This window comes from Zootoca vivipara, chromosome 13 (genome assembly GCF_965207765.1).
Source record: "Zootoca vivipara chromosome 13, rZooViv2.hap1.1, whole genome shotgun sequence".
Lineage (NCBI taxonomy): Eukaryota > Metazoa > Chordata > Lepidosauria > Squamata > Lacertidae > Zootoca > Zootoca vivipara.
In genome coordinates, this window is record NC_142596.1 from 48,748,283 (window position 1) to 48,769,791 (window position 21,509).

At 42.9% G+C, this 21,509-nt stretch overlaps 1 protein-coding gene across 8 annotated transcripts in view; it reads right to left on the bottom strand.

Annotated features, from left to right (window-relative positions):
• Window positions 1-10,735: 10,735 nt before the first annotated feature.
• Window positions 10,736-21,509, bottom strand: part of CHLSN (cholesin) — a 133,771-nt gene continuing 122,997 nt past the window's right edge. For all 8 annotated transcript variants that reach the window (XM_088656624.1, XM_060282463.2, XM_088656625.1 and 5 more), the window contains 2 exons: window positions 13,476-13,557; window positions 10,736-11,909 (listed from right to left, as the gene is read on the bottom strand). In XM_088656624.1, coding sequence (XP_088512750.1) covers window positions 11,727-11,909; window positions 13,476-13,557 — 265 coding nt within the window. In that variant the 3' untranslated portion in view covers window positions 10,736-11,726. The remainder of the gene's footprint in view (window positions 11,910-13,475; window positions 13,558-21,509) is intronic.

Consider the following 21,509-nt stretch of genomic DNA (forward strand, 5'->3'; position numbering starts at 1 on the left):
CAAAACACCCTCCCTCCCCACTCACGCAAGAAATTAAGGATCATCACAGCCAACCATAAACAAACAACCACATTCTAAGACACATCCTGACCTCTCTCACCAACAAAGAAGCACGAACAAACAACAGAGAACCTGCACAAACGACGCTGACGCCGAACCCCTACACATATCAAGAAAAACAGAAACATCGGCAATCCACCACACCCAACTCCCCATCCCACCTACCTCTTTCCCCCCCTTTCCCCCCTTCCTCATAATGTCTCAACAAGTTAAAAATTGATGTGTAAAAATGATGCATGAAAAAAAAAACCGAGACATTGCACTACCTTTGTAATCTAAGAAAATCTTTAATAAAAATAATTATAAAAAAAAGAAAGCTGGACTACAAGGACCTTTGTTCTAAGCCAGCCAGGCTCTTCTGATGTTCTTCTGAAGATTGAATCTACCAGTTGCTATTAGCCATATAATAGCTAAACGGAACCATAGCAGTTTCATGTCCCAAAGAAGCACATCTCTGAATGGCAGCTCCTGAGTGGAAAGACCATCATCTCCAGGTAATAATAATAATAATAATAATAATATATTATTTATACCCCGCCCATCTGGCTGGGCTTCCCCTGCCACTCTGGGCGGCTTCCAACAACATTAAAATACATCAAAGACAGTGGAACCTCAGTTTATGAACACCTCGGTTTACGAATTTTCGTTTTACGAACGCCGCGGACCCATCTGGAACAGATTGATTCACTTTCCATTACTTTCAATGGGAAAGTTCGCTTCAGTTTATGAACGCTTCAATTTATAAACAAGACTTCTGGAACCAATTACACCCATGCTTCGGGTTAAGTACGCTTCAGGTTGAGTACTCTGCGGACCCGTCTGGAACGGATTAATCCACTTTCCATTACTTTCAATGGGAAAGTTCGCTTCAGTTTATGAACAGACTTCTGGAACCAATTGTGTTCATAAACCGAGGTACCACTGTATCACAGATTAAAAACTTTCCTAAACAGGGCTGCCTTTAGGTATTTTCTAAATGCCAGGTAGTTGTTTATCTCTCTGACCTCTGATGGGAGGGTGTTCCACAGGGCGGGTGCCACTACCAAGAAGGCCCTCTGCCTGGTTCCCTGCCTGCCCACTCATGAGGCAAGGTGAGGTGACTGCCTCAGGCAGCAGGATCCACAGGGGCAGCAGATCTGACTTCCAGGGAATATATCGCCCAATGCTGCTGCTGTGGTAGCAGTTAACAGGTTTGGTGTGCTCACTGGGAGCTGGATCTGCTGCCTCCTTAGCAGCAGCCCCAGTGCTGCCTCTGCCGTTGTCTTTTTGTGAATAGGAGGCATTGCTGGTCTCCCGCCCTTGTTCTTAATGGAGGGACGTCCAACTCCCAAAAGAATGTGATCTACTCCCAGTATTAAAAAAACTGGCAGGTGTCAGAGTTGTCCTTTTTTTAGATGGGAGTGCCCAGAGTTGTTAACCTTTTTTGGGGGAGGATAGCCCAGAGTTGTTGAGCATTTTTTAAGGGGGGCGGGGAAAATTTATTCCCGAGATCGACCTGAATCACCTGGCGATTGCCTGTACATCACGGTCAACTGGTTGAACATGTCTAATCTAGAGGAACCCAGCAGCACCCCCTTGCAGGGATTTGATACAACAAAGGCAGTCAATATTTTAGGCATGCATTGCCCTTTACCACAAAGTATTCTTCGAAGCTATCAAAACTTTTAATTATGTTGGATGTGAAACCATCTCTCCAAATTGTGGATAATCCAGATTGAATAGAATCTAGTAAAATCACCCATGAATTCCTACGTTGACAGCAATGGGAACATTCTCCCTTAATTCTTTTATATATGGAACTCTGCCCTCAAAAATCTGTGTGAAACCACCTCTCCCTTCAAATCCTTGCTCAGAAACCACAATTTCTGTGAAACGTACAGTGCAAAGGTTTTAGCTTAACCTGTTAATTCTCATGCCCACCTAAGAATGTACGATTGTAATTGGGTGCCGCCATCCTCAGAAATCAATTGGCCTGCAGGCGAAGGCCATTTTAATGGGTCCACCACGCATGTTCCTAAACGGGGGACGGGGTTGACAACAACATCTGTGGCCTTCCAGAGGTTGTTGGGACTCCCAACTGCTACCACCCCAACCACTGACTATGTTGGTTAGGGCTGATGGGAGTCGGAAATATTATTATAATTTTAAGGTACACACACACACACACACACACACACACACACTTTACAGAAAACCAACCAGTCACCCTTCAAAATTAGGAAATATTCCCTGGAAAATAAATACACTTTATTCGAGTACACAGAGCAATCCTGAAGCTATTTTGACTCTCTTAAATGACCCCAAAAAATTTCTCTGCAGTAGAAGTATCTTGGAAAAACTTTTCCCAATAGTTTTTTTTCACTTACACCCTCAAACCTGTAAACGGATTAACTTCTTACTTCTTTCATTCTGGTTTCTTCCCCACCCTTGGTATTCTTTGGCACTATATGTTAACGTGGAAAAGCCAATAAAACTTTGTATTTTCTCATGTATTTTGTACTCTTGATCTTTGCATTTGTAGGTTTTTTGGTTTGCTTTGTTCAGAGACAGCTGAAATAATATTCAAATGGATTTAGAAAACAAAGACAGGGATGCCTTTGGAAAAGAAAAAGTTGCCAGGCTGAGCGTTTTATATAGTTTAGCCAGTTTCTGGAAACAATAGCAATAATTACTGCAGTTTTCATGTCATATGTGGTTTGCAACCACAACTTTTTTTAAAAAAAAACTGAGCCACTATAATATAATGCAGAATACAACTTTATTTCAAATTATTGCACAGATGGTCACTTATAGCCTCAGTTATTTAAATACCACGAAGACTTGAAATCTAAACAGCACTCCAGGCTGTTCTGAAGCCAAAGCCAACTTCTGCCTTTAATGCCTAAGGATTATTCCATAACCTTGATAAAAAAAATTCTTTCTGGCCTCACATGCAAATTTGCTTAGATACATTTTTCACCTATTAATTAGGCTTAGCTTTAATTTGTTCATGAAATTCTGGTACAGGAAGAAAGGAAGTTAAGGAGACTGGATACATTTTCAGTGCAGTCATCCGCTTGTCAAAGATTTATCCATTGTTATAAAACAAAAAACACATTGCATGTGATAAAACCTTGAGATAGGAACGCACACGTTTTTCCTCCTTTTGTGTATTGCCCACAACCATTACAGGCACCAAAACCAGCAAGGGAGGTGTTCCTTCCGGTTACTGGAAAAGCAACAACTGGCATTTGTACAGAGCTTATGCAGATTCAAAGCTCTCCATTCCTTTAGGAAGGGATCAGGAGAGGGCAACAGGACTACAGTATGTTGTCCTCTCCTGTGTGTATGAATTCCTAGTAACCCTCTGCATTCATCAGGAAACCTAATGAACTGGCTGTGACTGACTCATTGCAAACTAGTCGGGACCAAAAAAAATCTTAAAATTCATATACAGTTGTACCTTGGAAATCGAACGGAATCCGTTCCAGAAGTTCTACTTCCAAAACGTTCAGAAACCAAGCCATGGCTTCCGATTGGCTGCAGCAAGCTCCTGCAGCCAATCGGAAGCCGCGCTGGATGTTCAGGTTCCAAAGAACGTTCGCAAACTGGAACACTCATTTCTGGGTTTGTGGTGTTCGGTACCCAAAACGTTCAAGTGCCAAGGCATTTGGCTTCCAAGGTACAACTGTATACACTCATGGGATTTGAACTGGCGGTGACTGACCAGGAAGGAGACCTTGAGGTCATAAAAGATATCTCAATGATGGTATTGATATTATTTGGGGGGAGGGATTCGCCAAAAAATCGACATTCCCGACATGGATTGCCAAATGCCCAGATTTTCCCATTTTAATCGTTTTTTGGAAATTCCGCCCAGACGCTGTTTCCAACAGACGAATCCCAGATATGTCCAGGAAATTCCAGACATATGGCAGCCCTACATTATACAAATCTATGGTGTGGCTGCATGTGGAATACTGTGTATGGTTTGGATTGCCTCACTTCAAAAAGGGTATTGTAGAGTTGGAAAATGTTCAGAAAAGGGCAACCAAATTGATCAAGGGGTGGGGTGGGGGAAGCTATCCCATAAGAAAAGGGTACCACATTTGCAGGTTTTTGGCTTACAGAAAAGGCGAGTATGAGGTGCATGATAAGAGATAAAATTATGTGTGACATGGAGAAAGTAAATAGAGATTTTGTTTTTCTTCCTTTCTCATAACACTAGAACTTGTGGACACCCGAGGAAGCTCAGTGTGGGAAGATTCAGGATAGACAGAAAAGAAAGTACTTCTTCACACAGTGCATAAACTTTTGAACTTGTTCCAACAAGAAGCAGTGGTGGCCACCAATGCGGATGGCTTAAAAAGATTAGACACATTCATGAAGGATAAAACTCCCAATGGCTACTAGCCATGATGGCTATGTGCTGCCTCCACAGTTGAAGGCAGCAATGCTTCTGAATAGCAGTTGCTGGAAAAAGCAGGAGGGAAGGGTACTGTTGTGCTCATGTCCTGCTTGCTGGCCTCTCAATGGCATCTGGTCAGCTACTGTGAGAAGAGGGTGCTGCAGAAGACTGGTCACTGGCTTGATCCAGCATGACTCTTATTTTGTTCTTAAAGCCAACCATGATTTGAAGCTGGTTTCAACTGGCACTGCGTTCGTGCCAACCAGGCATTCTTAACATTGTTACCGTAACTATGGTGCTAATGTAAGACTTAACCATGGTTAAGAAAGGTTGTGAGAATTCACATGCAAGGGAGGAAGGGCTGGGGAGAAAGGGAAGGGATAGAAGGTAGTAAAGGACCACCTTCTCTTACCTGAGCCTGCCTATCAGTCAAGATCTTCTGACCCTTCTCCAAGTATCCTCATCTTCTGTAGGCAGGTGGGAGGCTAGCAGAGAGAGGCTAGCAGAGAGAGGCCTCTTCTGTGGTGGAGCCCCTATAATGGACATATTCCTCTAATGGCAGCTCTGTTATCCTTTAGGCCAAAATTAAGTACCTCATGTTATTATGGGCTTTTAACTGTATCTGATCTGATCTGTAGTCAGCTGTCAGAATAGAGCCAGGAGCTCTACCGGGGGTTCAGAGTTGAGAAGCAAAGCCAGGAGACAGCAAATCTAAAGACAGCAGAGCCAGGAAGAAAGCAATTCTTCAGGCAAGGTTCCAGACAAAATTATTTGCAATCATTTCTGCATACGAAGTCCCAAAGACTAGCCCATAACCTGAGGTTACTCCACTTAAGGCGGTCACAGACAAAACAGCAGGTTCCTGATTCTAGCACTGACAGCTCATAACAGAAAGCCTTTTCTTGCTGGTTTGTCTTTTTTTTGTTTAATTAATCACAGTTATTGCATTGTACTGTGCTTTATTATCGTAAGCCACCTTGAAGCATTATATTTTTTGCAATTAAATGCATACATCCATAAAAGCCCTCTTCCAGCCAGGGAAGAAACGTGGTAAGAGGAAGGCATGTTTGGCAAACCCTCATTGTGATCAACTCCTGCCCGGAAACCTATATCCCCACTGTAGAAGGACATGTGGATCCAGAATTGGCCTCCACACACTTACGGACTCACTGTTAAAACTATATTAAAAAACTCCTTCCAGCAGCACCTTAGAGACCAACTAAGTTTGTCATTGGTATGAGCTTTTGTGTACATGAACACTTCTTCAGATACATGTATTAAAACCATGTTCATGGAAGACAATCTTACTCAGCTATAAGTGATCGCCAAAGAAGATATCATCAACATTTTTTTAAAAATGAGCAGCTCCATAGCATACACTTTACACAAGTCCTAAGAAAATTAATAGTGGGGTGCTTTGTTTTGTTTTTTGGTACTGTTTTGTTTTTTAAATGCTTCAAAAATCAGAACTGGCATTCAAACAGTATCTCAGCTTCATACGTTAGGACAATGTGGGAGGTCTGTGTTCTATGGCAATAAGGAGATTTTGTTTAATTTTCTTGCTCATTTTAGAGTATTATGCTAAGTTTATAAAACACTGAAGCATGACTGACAAAGTGTGAGGTCAATCTACTTTCACCTTTCTCTACAGTTCAACAAATGGCAATGGGCCAGACTTCTGAAGTGCTGGTTAAATAATACATATGCAACACACATCTTTCCCAATTTGAGATGATGGATATATTTCCCTAGTACAATTTTATTTATAAAGTGATGGTTTCAAATTAAAAATGAGAGCAGACACCACAGATCTCTGAAATTTGCAATGTGTGGCAAAGACCAGCCAAATTAAAGGGAAGACCACTACACTGGCAATACTTTTAGCAATTAGCACCATAATCAGAGGCAGATCTACAGGGTTCAGCAGTCCTCAGCAATGATTTGGTTTTATACTGCATCAATCCCTGACTTCTGCATTCTCTTACTATATGAATTCTCCCAGTCACACAAACACAATGATGATTAACTCATCCGAGAGCCAATTAAGAGTTGGCAAATGATCATTCAATTTTGTGCTCTGTGCATATATATATACTCTTTGTCTTGGATTTTAGGTTTATTATTAATACAACAGGGTGATTTGAAAGACTCACATAATTTTGCTGAACCCTGCCCACAGTTCTAGCTAACAGGTAAAGGTAAAGGTACCCCTGACCATTAGGTCCAGTCGTGGATGACTCTGGGGTTGTGGCGCTCATCTTGCTCTATAGGCCGAGGGAGCTGGCGTTTGTCCGCAGACGGCTTCCGGGCATAGCTGCCAAGTTATCCCTTTTTTAAAGGGATTTTCCCTTATGCTGAATAGGCTTCCTCGCGAGAAAAGGGAAAACTTGGCAGCTATGCTTCCGGGTCATGTGGCCAGCATGACTAAGCTGCTTCTGGCGAACCGAAGCAGCGCACGGAAACACCGTTCTAGCTAGACCACGTTAAAAGAAATAACTGGAAGATATAAATGTGCAGGCAAACAGGCCAGATAACCCAAAGAGTTCCTGGATCTCCGCATAACTGAATCTAAGGTTTCAGACATAGTGAAATCATGCTATTAAGAAATTGATGCCATCCACATTCCAACCATAAAGTGATACAGTGGTACAGCAAGATGACTCAATTAATGACAATTAAAAGCTTTCTCACATCAAAAAAATATAATTACTTGGGTCACCCTGGGCGGTCTATGAACCCATCACAGGTACATTTCCAATTCCAATAGAAGACTCTGTATGTTGTAATATTTGCAGCTTTACCAACAAACAAACTCCAAACTTAAGTAGTGAACACATCTGAGGGATGTGGATGCCACACAAACCTCAGTTTTGTTTTTAATAAAGAACTGCATTGCACATACCGTGTTTCTCACATTTTAAGACGTGCCTATAAAATAAGCCATGGCACGATTTTCTGGAGGCAATAAAAATATAAGGCATCCCCCCCAAATAAGACATGCTGGGGTATTGTTAGTAGTGGGAGCAGGTCTGCATGGCGCTTGTGCAGCGCGCGCCTCGCCGAGCGCTGCTGTCTTTGCCGAGTCCCGCTCAGTCAGGGCTCGGCACAGCACGCGCTGCTGTCCTTGCCGGCTCTCGCTGAGTCGGGTCTTGGCACAGCGCGTGCTGCTGTCTTTGCCGGGTCCTGCTCAGTCGGGGCTCTGCACAGCGCCGAGTCCCGACTGAGCGGGAGCCGGCAAAGACAGCAGCGCGCGCCGCACCGAGCCCCGACCCAGCAAAAGTCTCTGAAAGCTTAATACCGGTAAAAAATAAAAAAGCTTTAAAAAAAAAAGACATCCCCTGAAAATAAGTTGTTGTGTTTTTTTTAGAGGAAAAATTAATATAAGACGGTGTCTTAAAATGTGAGAAACACGGTAGGAGACAAATCACCTGTTATTTTTGTGTTCTTTGATTTTTCTGTAAGTGATCAACACATACTTGGAATTATTTAGTTCAGTTGAATGAAGTTCACTTAGCTAGTTCAAAAATCTGTGAATGCCACCCGAAAATCATTCCCATAACTGCTGACTAAACTAAAGGTGAATTAAGTTCATTTTGGGGCAGAACTTTCAACAATTTCTAGTTCACATTCACTTCCCCCATCCAACCACAGCTGGTCTGAACCATTAGTTTTCATTGTTTAAAAAGTCAGTTGCATATCTATAAAGGAAGTTAGAAAGCAAAACTTTGGGGCAACATTCTAAAGCTTATTAGGCAGATATGGAGTAACCACTGTTGCTAAGGTCTCTTAAGTCACTTAGCTAAGCAATCAGAAGGAAGCAATCAAAACAAAATAAAAAGAATTCCTTCCAGCAGCACCTTAGAGACCAACTAAGTTTGTCATTGGTATGAGCTTTCGTGTGCATGCACACTTCTTCAGATACACTGAAACAGAAGTCACCAGACGCTTATATATAGTGAGAGGGTGGGGAGGGGTGTTACTCAGAAGGGTGGTGGGAAAGGGTGATTGACTGACTGATAGCTGTTGAAGACTGTTAACGACTGCAACAGGTCTTACAGGAAGAAGCAGGGGGTGAGATGGCTGAAGAAAGCTTTATCATGTATAATGAGATAAGAATCCAATGTCTTTATTCAGACCAGGTCTCTCCATTGTTTTAAGCTTGGTAATAAGTTGCATCCAGCTTACCTCCATTCATTCATAGAAGGGGAAGAAATGGAGGCAGTGAGAGATTTTACTTTCTTGGGCTCCTTGATCACTGCAGATGGTGACAGCAGTCACGAAATTAAAAGACGCCTGCTTCTTGGGAGAAAAGCAATGACAAACGTAGACAGCATCTTAAAAAGCAGAGACATCACCTTGCCGACAAAGGTCTGTATAGTTAAAGCTATGGTTTTCCCAGTAGTGATGTATGGAAGTGAGAGCTGGACCATAAAGAAGGCTGATCGCCGAAGAATTGATGCTTTTAAATTATGGTGCTGGAGGAGACTCTTGAGAGTCCCATGGACTGCTAGAAGATCAAACCTATCCGTTCTTAAGGAAATCAGCCCTGAGTGCTCCCTGGAAGGACAGATCGTGAAGCTGAGGCTCCAATACTTTGGCCACCTCATGAGAAGAGAAGAATCCTTGGAAAAGACCCTGATGTTGGGAAAGATGGAGGGCACTAGGAGAAGGGGACGACAGAGGACAAGATGGTTGGACAGTGTTCTCGAAGCTACGAACATGAGTTTGACCAAACTGCGGGAGGCAGTGCAAGACAGGAGTGCCTGGCGTGCTATGGTCCATGGGGTCACGAAGAGTCGGACACGACTAAACGACTAAACAATAAGTTACAGTTGAAGCTATGTGAGGTATTTTCAACATCTTCCCTGCTGAAAGGATTCTCTGGCTTCTAAGAAGAGCAGCTTGCAGGGAGCAATACAGGTTCCGGAACAAAGTGGATGATGCCTTGTGCCTTTAACAGCTGTGTAGACTAAGCAGGGTAATCTTTTTCTAGTATGTAATTACAATTATGAGGAAAGCTGTCAGACATTTGATTACTTGTGTGTGGCCCCGATTTGCTTTTGAATCCTATACTTCAGCACAGCAACTGAATTCTGAATGCTGATTTTCTTTTTCTGCCAAGAATGAACTTTTTATGAACTAATGTTTGGATGAACTTGAACCAGTTCTTTTTGTGAAAGGATGAACCTGAACCAGAACTATGAAAATGAACTTTCAAAGAACTGGCAATCAATATACATTAGTACCTCCGGTTATGTAACCCTCTGGCTACTTAAACTTCAGGATGCGAAAGCTGCAAACCCGGAAGTATTTGACTGGCTTTCGCAGCACGCGCATGCACAGAAATGGTCCTCGGGTTGAGGAAACCTCAAGATCCGACCAGACCTCTGGAACAGATCCAGTCTCTACAGCACCACTGTACTGAGGAATACAGTGGTACCTCTACTTACGAATTTAATGCGTTCCGAACACACATTCATAAGTCGAAAAAAAGTGTAAGTCGAATCCCATAGGAATGCAATTGGGAGAAAAAAATCCGTAAGTCGAAGCAACCCTATCTAAAAATCCGTAAGTAGAAAAAATCCTATCTAAACCGCATCCAAGATGGCGGACGGAGCTCCGTTCGTAAGTAGAAACATTCGTAAGTAGAGTTATTTGTAAGTAGAGGTACCACTGTATAAGACACCGGAAGAAGGGAGGAAATGAGAGAGAATAATAGAAAAGTTAGTCAGGTAGTCCAGAAAATGTATGTGATGGGTTTTGCTGCCTCCCACTGCTTTGCTTTCTGCCTCTCTCTTCTTCTCTGATTCATACATACCTTAGCTTGTTCCAGTATATTAAATTCCATTATAGTTACTGTATTAGCATAGCACATATTGGTTCACTTAAGTATTTGGCTCTCGGATGAAGTTGTCTTAAAGGGAATGCAATATGTTAGCAACTTTCAGAATTCCTAATATCTTCTATGCTTTTTCCAAGAACTCTAGCAAGTCAAGCTGGTGATGGGTTGTCAAAAACCTAGACAAATACTACAATTTAAAACAGTAAAATGTTTTGAAAATCTGGTAACTGGAGTTAGACAACAGTTCAATTAACACCTGTGACATTTTAGAAATAGAGATGTTTGTCATTCCAGCTCTCTGAATTCACTATTCCTGCATGACTATTTGCAGAAGTCTTCTCTCTTATGACAAGGATGGACTGCCAGACAAAACAACTGAATGCAAGATTTACTCATCAGGAAAACAATCACACAAGGACAGTATGAAGGCCAGGTATGCACCAAAATGGCAACAATGTATGCTTTTATTGATCATAACACATGAAAGAGTCCAGGATTTTGTTATCTCACATGAGCATGTAGGTAATTAAAATAAAAATCTGCCAGAATTTTGGACCCTTGAAGTGGTATTATCCTCTGGGAATCGAGTAACTTCTTGGAGAAAAAAATTCCTGAAGTCCTCCCAGTTGAAAACTGCAATCAGGGCCTTGAAATGTTTTTGAGGTGATATTTATCATCTGAGGAAGATCTTCAAAACAGTACCTTATCTGGAAGCCTGTCGGCTGTCGGCTTAAAATAATGCTTAGAGCATTCTTAAATACAGTACAATTACTTTTGTGCTTTATGGTTCTTTGTAAGCCTTGCTGAAATGTACTTTGCAATTGTAATGATATTTTGTCTATTTTACTGTAAACTTCTCATAATTGTTGTTCTTACAGTTGTGTGCATTTCAGCACTATTTTGTGGTTGCTGATTAAAATAAAACTTTCAAAAAAAATGAAGGAAGACCAACATAAGCCAACAACTTCCAGACCTTCAACTTTGTCTACAAGTTGAGTAATGAAACCAGCAGTTAACAGACAAAAGACGCCTCAAGCAATTAAAGATTTCAGCTGCTTCAATGGAAGTTAATCATTTCAGTTGGGTTTAAAACCATTATTATGGAGCGAATTGCCACTAACAGATGCAAAACCCTTAATAATATGTAGGAAAAAGCTAAAGGAAATAGTTCCCAAAAGAAGAGCAGAAAAATACCGGTAGGAGTCAAAGTCTTGTTGTTGCTGCTGTTTTAATACGGATTACGTATTTTTCATCACCTTTGCAATACTGGAAGAAATTTGCTTTAAAAGAGAGAGGACAAAGATGGGGGGAAATACTGCTTTTGAAAGAGAGTTTGAATTTCACAGAACTGTTTAAAGGCTAGGAACTATATTCAGCTCTGGTCCTGTAATAAAATGCAGATATATGGGTGTGGGAAGGCTTGATAGGATGATGTTTTCATGATAACAACTGTAGAACTTTTCGGATCCGCTCACATTTCTCCAGTTGGCTTGAATCTTCTCTTTCAGAATTGTCATATTCCTTCATGACAGCTTCTGCTTTCTGCACAGTTACGTCTCGCGCACTGCCTTGGAGTCCTTCAAGGTACCGCAGCAAAATGGAAAAATATTCATCAGGGACCTTCACGATGAAAAGAAAGAGAAAGTGAAGGATCAGTTATTCAGTGACTTTGGGTTGAGACACCAGTAGAATGGTGTTTAAGTTAAACCATCCCTCCCACTTTGGGGGGGGGGGCATTTCTTTTTTACTGAAGGCTTTTCATGGCGACTGTCCAGGCAACAGGACTGATTCTAAGATTTTTCAATATTAACCACCACCCCAAGAAAACATTTTTCAGAACCTTCCACGTGGTCATATTGATGTGACCTAAGTATTTAAAGGGGTATTAAAAGTTCACTCTATACTTAGCTGGATAATTTATTTTTTATTTGCTCTTGTCTACACACACAAAAACCCTTATACAAGTACACAGTCATAAAATGTACTGCATGAATGAGGTCAGTCCAAATCTCTCAGCATACCCTGCCTCACATCTTGTTTTTAAAATGGAACAATGGCTTAAGTTCCTTGGAGGAAGGGTGGGTTAAAAATACAAAGTACACAATGGCGATTTCCTTAAAAACACCACTGCTGCCACACTGGACCAACAGTCTTCAAAGGAACTGAATACAGAGGGCTAGGAGAGTTCATAATAAGCCAACCCCTCCTTCTTCTCCTGTTGATGAAATTCTTGGAAGTAGGATATAAAGGCATAGCATACATCCCAGGCTTTTAATTTCCAACTATACCCATGTGGTGCCTTCTAAGAAACCAGTAGGCAGCTCGCCCCATGCCCCAACTGGAAAGAGGGAGGTGTTAGGGAAAAGACAACATAGAACCACACACACAAAAGGGAGTGGAAACGTGACAACACAGACTGGGAAAAGGTCAAAATGAAGTGTCAGAATGAAGGGTAGATTGCAGATAAAACGAGGGTGGGACACTTCACAAAAGGCAAGCCTCTAAAGCAGGGGTCCCCAAACTAAGGCCCGGGGGCCGGATGCAGCCGGCGCGAGCCAATTGTGCGGCCCCTGCCAACCCCCGCTCTTACCGGCACACCACGGTGCAGTTGCCCATCTCCTGGTTGGCATGGTGCCAGAATTAGCTTGTGCGCACGCACGGGCCGGAGGGCAGGGGAATACGCTCCCATACGCACGAGCACAAGCTATTTCTGGTGCTGCACTGACCCGGAAGTGTACTGGAAATGTCTGCGCATGCGCAGAAGCCATTTCCAGCACCGTGCCGCGCCAGAAAAAGCGAGTGCACACGTGTATGGGAGCACGTTCCCCGGCCCGCCGCATGATCGGCGCTGGAGGAACCGGCCCAAAGCCAGGTAAGTTTGGGGACCCCTGCTCTAAAGAGAATTTTTTAGACCCAACCTCCTTTGACCTTAGGCTCACCCTGGATGCCTCCTCCCCTTGGAGAGGAGGTAAAAGGCTGTCAGTGACTCTGCCCAATCTACACAGGAGGAGGTGCCATACCATGGGTTAGGAATGTTTTCCAGCATCATCTAACAAATTAATGATTAACTATGTGCTGGTAGTTTGTTTTATCATGTAACATGCAACAAGATTTTTGCTCAGCCCCATGACTATATAAAGATGCAAATTTTGCTACTGTTTAAAGGGGGGGGGCACCAGAACATACCTTGTCTTTTTCATACATGTGTAAAAGAAGCCAAGTTTGCCTTGTCTTCTGAAACTTCCATTCTTTGGGACTTTCAGACCAGCTGAAAGAAGAGAAATAAATTGAAGTGGACAAGCTCATAGAAAGAAGAAAAGAACTGAAGTTGAACTTTCATTAAAAGATCTTCTAGTACAGTGGTACCTATTGTTGCGAACGGGATCCGTTCCGGAGGCCCTTTCACGACATGAAAAGGCCGCATCTGCACACGCACATGATGCAATGTGGCACTTCTGTGCATGCGCAAAGCGCAATTTAGCGCTTCTGCGCATGCGCACAGGTTGCACACACCCAACCCAAAAGTAACCCGTTCTGGGACTTTCGGGTTCGGAGCATCTGTAACCTAAAAAGATGCAACCCGCAGCGGACATATCATGAGGTATGACTGTATAGATTTTTTTGTCTGTATTATCAGTGTGTGAGAGAGGATGGTGAAATGTAAAACTTAAAGATGTGAAATTTTAAAATTGAATGTTCCTACAGCCTCAACCACTATTTTGTAGAGATATGGGTGCAAGGCAGATCTAGTATATGATTCTTCACTTGACATAGTAATATTAAACTAAAAAAAAATTGGAAAGGGAATTCTGCAAGAGTGCTAATATAGTTCAAACGCTGTCAAGTCTGATACACTGAAACAGACCACAAATTAAATTTGTTCTACCCTAGTGAATAAATTGCTCAGTGAACTCAGTATAATCACAAAATTTGGCCAGGAGGGCTTCGTGAGAACTAAATATAAAAATATCCGCTTCCTTTTCTAGACTCAAAAGTCCCTAAAATGATCAGAAAATGGGTTGATTGGGCTGCATTTTCAGCCACAGCATTTACACAATAAAATCAATGTATCTATCTTAAATAACAATGGGAACAATGAGGAAGCAAATATATAAGAAAGCACAAAGAAATAGCTTCAGAACACTAACTGAATCCAAGTTTGAGAAGTCTTTGGCATAGCCCCTTAGACACTATATCCTAATTAAGCCGAAGTATGTGTAGCTGAAATAAATCCATATACTTCCCCAGCTTCCACCTGTTTTTTGCCTTGTGTAGAATGTTATACTGTAAGCTTGTAACTTACCTGTAAAGTGCCATACACAACAAACTCTCTCTCTCCAACAACAGCTCCAACAACAGCTCTACTATTGAAACAATCATGTTGCCAAAGCCACAATTTATTGGACACATGTAAGCCCCCAGGTGTGTCCAAAATAATTTATCAAGCAGAGCAGTCTTGAAAATGTCAAACATTGCACTTCATTTCAATACAGAGCTTGGAATTCAAAGCAAAGATTAACAGGGGTCAGGAACCCTATTGGGTCCATGGGCACATTTGAAATTTTGAAAAGGGGCCATCAGCGCCAGTCACAAAATGGCTGTTGTGGGACTGTGGCATAACACAAAATGGCTGTGACATCTAAAAGAGACAGAACTACAAGGTGGTGCAGGTGTGCCCCTCCATCAGCGAAAAGAGGCACCTACACCAGCCATCTCTGCACTTGCTCACAGAGTGAAAAGATTTGCGCCTACCCTGTTCAGAACAGAAAAAAGGTGAGTATCCAATCTTGTTAAGTTATGTCACCTTTCAGCCAAGAAGGCAACAGATCCATGGAAATACATACAAATGATACAATACAATACAAATCTTGACATCCAGCCAACTATGGACATGTCTAAGCAAAGTGCCTCACGCTGCAAATAGATTCTGGAGGCTTTCTGCTTCCTTCTGACCCTCCTGCCCCCTGCAAATATAGCTCCTGGTAAGGTGGGAATGGGGATACTGCAAAAAGAAGGGCATAAAGGCCATAAAAAGGATGAATGCTGAATATAAACCTTCTACCTTATGTGATTAGTAACTACAGCAGTAGCTACTAGGTCCAATCTTAAGAGAAAGACCCGGATGCAGTAAACCAAGGAAATTAAGCAGGGAAATGATTATATTACCATGTCAGTATGACTCCTATCACCCACCTCCTTCAACTGGAAGTGATTTAGCTTATAGGCTGTCCATGTGCATGGCATTATTGTTCAAACACTGTGTAAAACCTACATGTGTGGTTGGGAGAAGCCAGCTGCTCCATCAGACACCTATGCATTGAGCATCTTGTCCAAACCGGGACATGCAAAGGACTGATAAGGCTGCTATACGAGAGGTGTGCCCCAATCTCATTGCATGGACCAGTCCTGTGTAATTTGTGTCCCCACTACATACAGGCTGTGCAGAGTTAGTAAAGCCATTATCTGCATAGCATTAAAATATTTATCAGACTTCTTATTATTTTTATTCTGTGCTGACTATGAGACAATGCAGATGTGCTAATAGTTCTGTCCAGATGTCCATGTTATCTTACACCTAATTCTGGTCAGCTTCAGGGTTGAGGTCAGCACTGATTAGGCAACACTGCAACATGAAAGAGGAAAAGCAACTTATTTTCATTTCCCTCCCACAACGAACATCTTGGGGGGTAGCTGTGGAGGGGAAAGTGGGCCCCAACTGCTGGCACGAGTATCGCTCAAGCATGCGGGATCATTTACAAACAGGGTGGCTAATCCCTCTCATTTATACACATTTTTTTAAAATAACCACCAGGCAATGGATATGTTACCAGCCTCAGGGGAATGTAAAAAAGAGAGGCATAATACTGTCTCATTTTCTTCTTCCCCCGCAATACCACAATGTCACAAACTGTCTGATACATGCATTAAAAATATTCTTGGTGGGGAGCAGATCTGAGCTTGGCTAAGCCTGACAGCTTATTTTGGATGTTTCCAACGGATTAGAGGGTTTTCTGGTTGGTTTCATTTTTTATTTATTTTTCATTTGGAGAGGATTCCACCCTCCCCCCTTCTTCCTGGCCTCATTTGAGTTTTAAGAGGAAAAACAACGTGGAAGAATATGGGAGGGGAAAGTGCTCTCATTAAAACGCCCAAAACAAACTATTTGCTCATGTCACATATTATGTATCTGAACAGCTTCTAAGCTCCCAAGGGCTGTAGTGTCCCCTCATTCGGCTTCACCATTTTCCCTTTGAAATCTCAAAAGATGACTTTTTAAACAAGCAAGTTAAGTTTTTGCTTTTGTCATTGTACAATAATTTGCAGGGTCTAAGAAGAATGTAGGATATAATATGCAGCTGGATAATGATGATGACAGAAAAAGGCACAGGGAATACCTTTCACATCACAAAATCCTCACACAAAAGGTTCTTCTATGAAGGTGTTAATGTGCAATCTACACATAGCTCACCCTATGCAATGGTGTCACACATGAAAATGCCCCCCCCCCTGGGTAAGAGGCTTGTTGTAACATGTGAAGTAGCCCATGACTGTAGTCTGTCCCATGACAGGCATCCCTAGGCAAGTTACAGGTAGGTAGCCGTGTTGGTCCGTCGTAGTGGAAACAAAATAAAAAAATTCCGTCCAGTAGCACCTTAGAGACCAACTAAGTTTGTTATTGGTATGAGCTTTCATGTGCATGCACACTTCTTCAGACTTGTCTACACGCAATCTCTAGCAAAGATAATAATCTGAAGCTGTCTGATGTCATTGCAAGCTCTAATGTAGCATTATAATATGAGCATCTCACCATCAGTATGACATTACAGCAGAATTATTAAGATAACTTTCTGAAGTGTTTCTGCTGTATCATTAAAAACACCACTCAAGTTAAAACTGAGTTGCAGCTCCAGGGAAGGTGGAAGAGGAACTGCCTCAACGTCTCTTTCAGATCCCTGATGGTTCTTTCAGGAGGTGATGGTATGTGTGCTCCCTGGCCTAGGCTCCTTCACTTCTCAAATTCCAAAATGTCAAGGTACAAAGCAAGTAATGCAGCAGACATTCATAAGAAATTTTCAAGCAGCCTCAAAGCTTATTGAAGAATTTAAACACAAAATAATCCCAAACTGAAAAGAGAAATCTTCCCCCCCCCTTCTCTATCTTTGTTCCTGTGGCAGTGGCAGATGAACTCAGAAGAAAAAGAACACTTTGTACTAAGATATCTACATTTCTAAAACTAACTACACCTTTTCTGGAACCACCCCTTTAATGAAAAATGGAAGAAGTAATAATTGTATGAAAATTCTTCATGTATTTATAGATGTAATCTATTATTTGTACTCAGAGGTTGGGAAATTTTAATGACTCCCTGGAGCTGAATGATTAATAATCATGTTCAGCTGTTTTAAATTTTAATTTTATCTTTGGTTGACAAGCTTAAATGCTTTACTGGAAGAAGGATGCACTAGTGTATTTCACAGGGTTGGGCCATAAACGAGGAGCTTTCATGTTTCCCAGGAGTTAGTCAGAGCTATTAATTCTTTACAAGATGTAGTATAAAACTGTTCAACAAGGAAAATGTTAGTAAATCACACTAAGTCAACAAATATTTTTTCAGATAAATTTTTATTTTACCCATTTGATTTGCCAACATGGTTTTAAAGTGTTTTACACCACTCCACACATGGAGCCTGTGTGCCACAAAAACACTTCCTGCAGAAAGTCGGCATGAGGAAAGGGTCGACGACTGGAGCAGCTCAGAGAAATATGTAAGCTCCAGTGTCAAGGCAGAGAAAATGCAGCTGGAACCAGTATCTGCAAAGGAACACTTGGGCAAGGATCCAGAAAGAGAGATGCATTGTTTTTTTTTATCTTGGCAGTGGGGCTAATATGTATATTTTCTTAATGAGCTCTCTATAATCTGGACAAATTACTTTTTAAAATACTTGACCAACATTTGTATTAAATGGACAGCTCTTTCTCTCTTCCTCACACAAGCACACACTCACACATAGACCCCATATGTTAGAGTGGTGCCTGTTCTTTAAAGACTACAGTATATATTTTTTAAAGCTTTTCTAAAAATCCCACTGGGCAATCTAAACCAGCCCCTTGGATTCTAGCCCAAGTTAGGGTCAAAGCACATGTGATGTGGGTGTTCTATAACTGGGACTCCCAGTATCTTTTTCTATTACAAAAATCAGCCAAGGGCACTTGATGTGGGACACACCAGTTTGGATAAGAGCTGCCTCTTTCCAGCTACTATTTGTAATTTAAAAAGCTGTTAATCATAGCTATAGTATTCCCACATGAAGTGTGGTTTGACCCTCCTCTGGAAAGAAATAAAGAAAGAGAGAGAGAGAGAGAGAGAGAGAGAGAGAGAGAGAGAGAGAGAGAGAGAGCATTCTGAGTAACTGTAATCATAGACTCGTAGAGTTGGAAGGAACCCTAAGGATAATCTACTCAAACCCCCTGCAATGCAGGAATCTTTAACCCAATGTGGGGCTCAAACCCACAACCCTGAGATTAAGAGTCTCATGCTCTACCAACTGAGCTATCCCTCCAGTAATCAAAGTTCAGTATTTCATGTGGTTATGCTATAGCACAGGACAGTGAGATTCTGCCCTAGTTCTCACTAATAACAGATGAGCTAAACTAGTGTCAAGACTGCAGTATCACCTCCATATAAAAAGGAAATTTGCATACGGACAAGTAGATAGGGACCATAGCTGTCAAGTCTCCCGTTTCTTGCGGGAAACCCCCATATTTAAACCTGTTTCCCGCTGTTATCCTGAATTGAAAAAATAATAATATATAATAACAATTTATTATTTATACCCTGCCCATCTGGCTGGGTTTCCCCAGCCACTCTGGGCGGCTTCCAACCAAATATTAAAAACAGTACAGCATCAAACATTAAAAACTTCCCTAAATAGGGCCGCCTTCAGTTGTCTTCTAAAAGTAGAATGTTGCTTATTGCCTTGACATCTGCTGGGAGGGTGTTCCACAGGGCGGGTGCCCTCTGTCTGGTTCCCTGTAACCTCACTTCTCGCAATGAGGGAACTGCCAGAAGGCCCTCGGTGCTGGATCTCAGTGTCCCGGCTGAATGATGGGGGTGGAGACACTCCTTCAGGTATACAGGACCAAGGCCATTTAGGGTTTTAAAGGTCAGTACCAACACTTTGAATTGTGCTCGGAAACGTACTGGAAGCCAGTGTAGATCTCTTAGGACCAGTGTTATGTGGTCCCGGCGGCTACTCCCAGTCACTAGTCTAGCTGCCGCATTCTGGATTAATTGCAGTTTCCGGGTCACCTTCAAAGGTAACCCCACGTAGAGTGCATTGCAGTAGTCCAAGCAGGAGATAACCAGAGCATGCACCACTCTGGTGAGACAGTCCGTGGGCAGGTAGGGTCTCAGCCTGCGTACCAAAAAAATCCCATAAATCCCCCAGATTTAGAAAGCAGCTCCTACCGGCCAGGGAGGCTCCTTCTGTGCATGTCTGGACACTGTCAGGAGTATGGGCAGGAGTCAGGCTCTGGTGCCTGTAGTGCCTTGCAGGACTGGGGCCTGCCTCAGCTTGTGCTGGGGAAGCAAGGCGTGGCCACACAGGTGAAGACTTCAGCTTGTGCTGGAGAGGCAAGGAGTAGCCACCCAGGTGAGGCCACTTGAGATCTCACTGCACCTGGTGGCAGGAGCTGGGAGGGATAAAAGTCCAGCATTTCCCTTCAGCTCTTTGCCACAGCAACGCCATCCCTGCCTGGTTGCCTCTGGCCTCTTGCTCCTGGAACTCTTGCCTTGCCGACGTCTTGATCCTTGCTCTGTGGACCCTTGCCTTGCCGACGTCTTGATCTTTGCTCCATGGACCCTTGCCGACGTCTTGATCCTTGCTCCGTGGACCCTTGCCTTGCCGACGTCTTGATCCTTGCTCCGTGGACCCTTGCCTTGCCGATGCCTTGATTCTTGCTCCGTGGACCCTTGCCTTGCCGACGCCTTGATTCTTGCTCCGTGGACCCTTGCCTTGCCGACGCCTTGATTCTTGCTCAGTGGACCCTTGCCTTGCCGACGTATTTGACCCTCGACCCTTGGACCTTTGCCTTGTTTCTTGTTCCTTGAGCCTTTGCCTTGCTCCTTGCTCCTTGGACCTTTGCCTTGTCAACACCTTGCTCCTTGACTCCCAGACCTTCGCCTCTGCCTTGCTCCTTGACCCTGCGACTGCCTGCTGCTGGACCCTCAGCCCTGCACCTGTTCCTGCTTCTTCACCACCATCTTGCCTCTGGTCCTGACGCCCGCCGACCGGACCGTGACAGACAAGCTCAGAACCAAATTCCGGTGCCGCTCTGCCCATGTCTGGGCACTGGAAATCGGGCAGTGCCGGCACCGGATGTCGCTTCTACGCATGTCTGGACAGTCGCTGCTGATCCCTTATTTTTCAATCTGGGAGTTGATGGCTATGATAGGGACGCGGGTGGCACTGTGGGTTAAACCACAGAGCCTAGGGCTTGCTGATCAGAAGGTCGGCGGTTCAAATCCCCGCGATGGGGTGAGCTCCCGTTGTTCGGTCCCTGCTCCTGCCAACCTAACAGTTCAAAAGCATGTCAAAGTGCAAGTAGATAAATAGGTACCGCAACAGCAGGAAGGTAAATGGCGTTTCCGTGTGCTGCTCTGGTTCGCCAGAAGCGGCTTTGTCATGCTGGCCACATGACCTGGAAGCTGTATGCCAGCTCCCTCAGCCAATAACACGAGATGAGCGCCGCAACCCCAGAGTCAGTCACGACTGGACCTAATGGTCAGGGGTCCCTTTACCTTTTAAGTAGATGTGATGGAGCTGTTTGTATGAAGGGGAAGAGGAGTCTGATGCACACACGCAATGGCCATTTGTTAAGTGTCCCTGATTATGTTAAGTGTGAACACTCAAACTGAAGGTCAGTTTCTAGATTTAGCCAGATGCTGATTAATTTCCCTTTTGCGACATTTTCAAGTTCAGTAAAGAACTGTTCAGAGACACAGAAAATTCACATCAAGTATGCTTAATAGTTTCAGAGCTTCTTGCGTTGTGCATAGTTCAAATGTCAATTAAACTAACGTGATTACTACATATCCTGAAGTTTAATGAATTGCTAAGAAAATTCACTTACACAAAATTTTATTTTGCTGGAAATGAGAACCATTAAGAAGTTGGAATTAAATTTGCAGATTAAACTGCTATTTTGCAGGAAGGATTC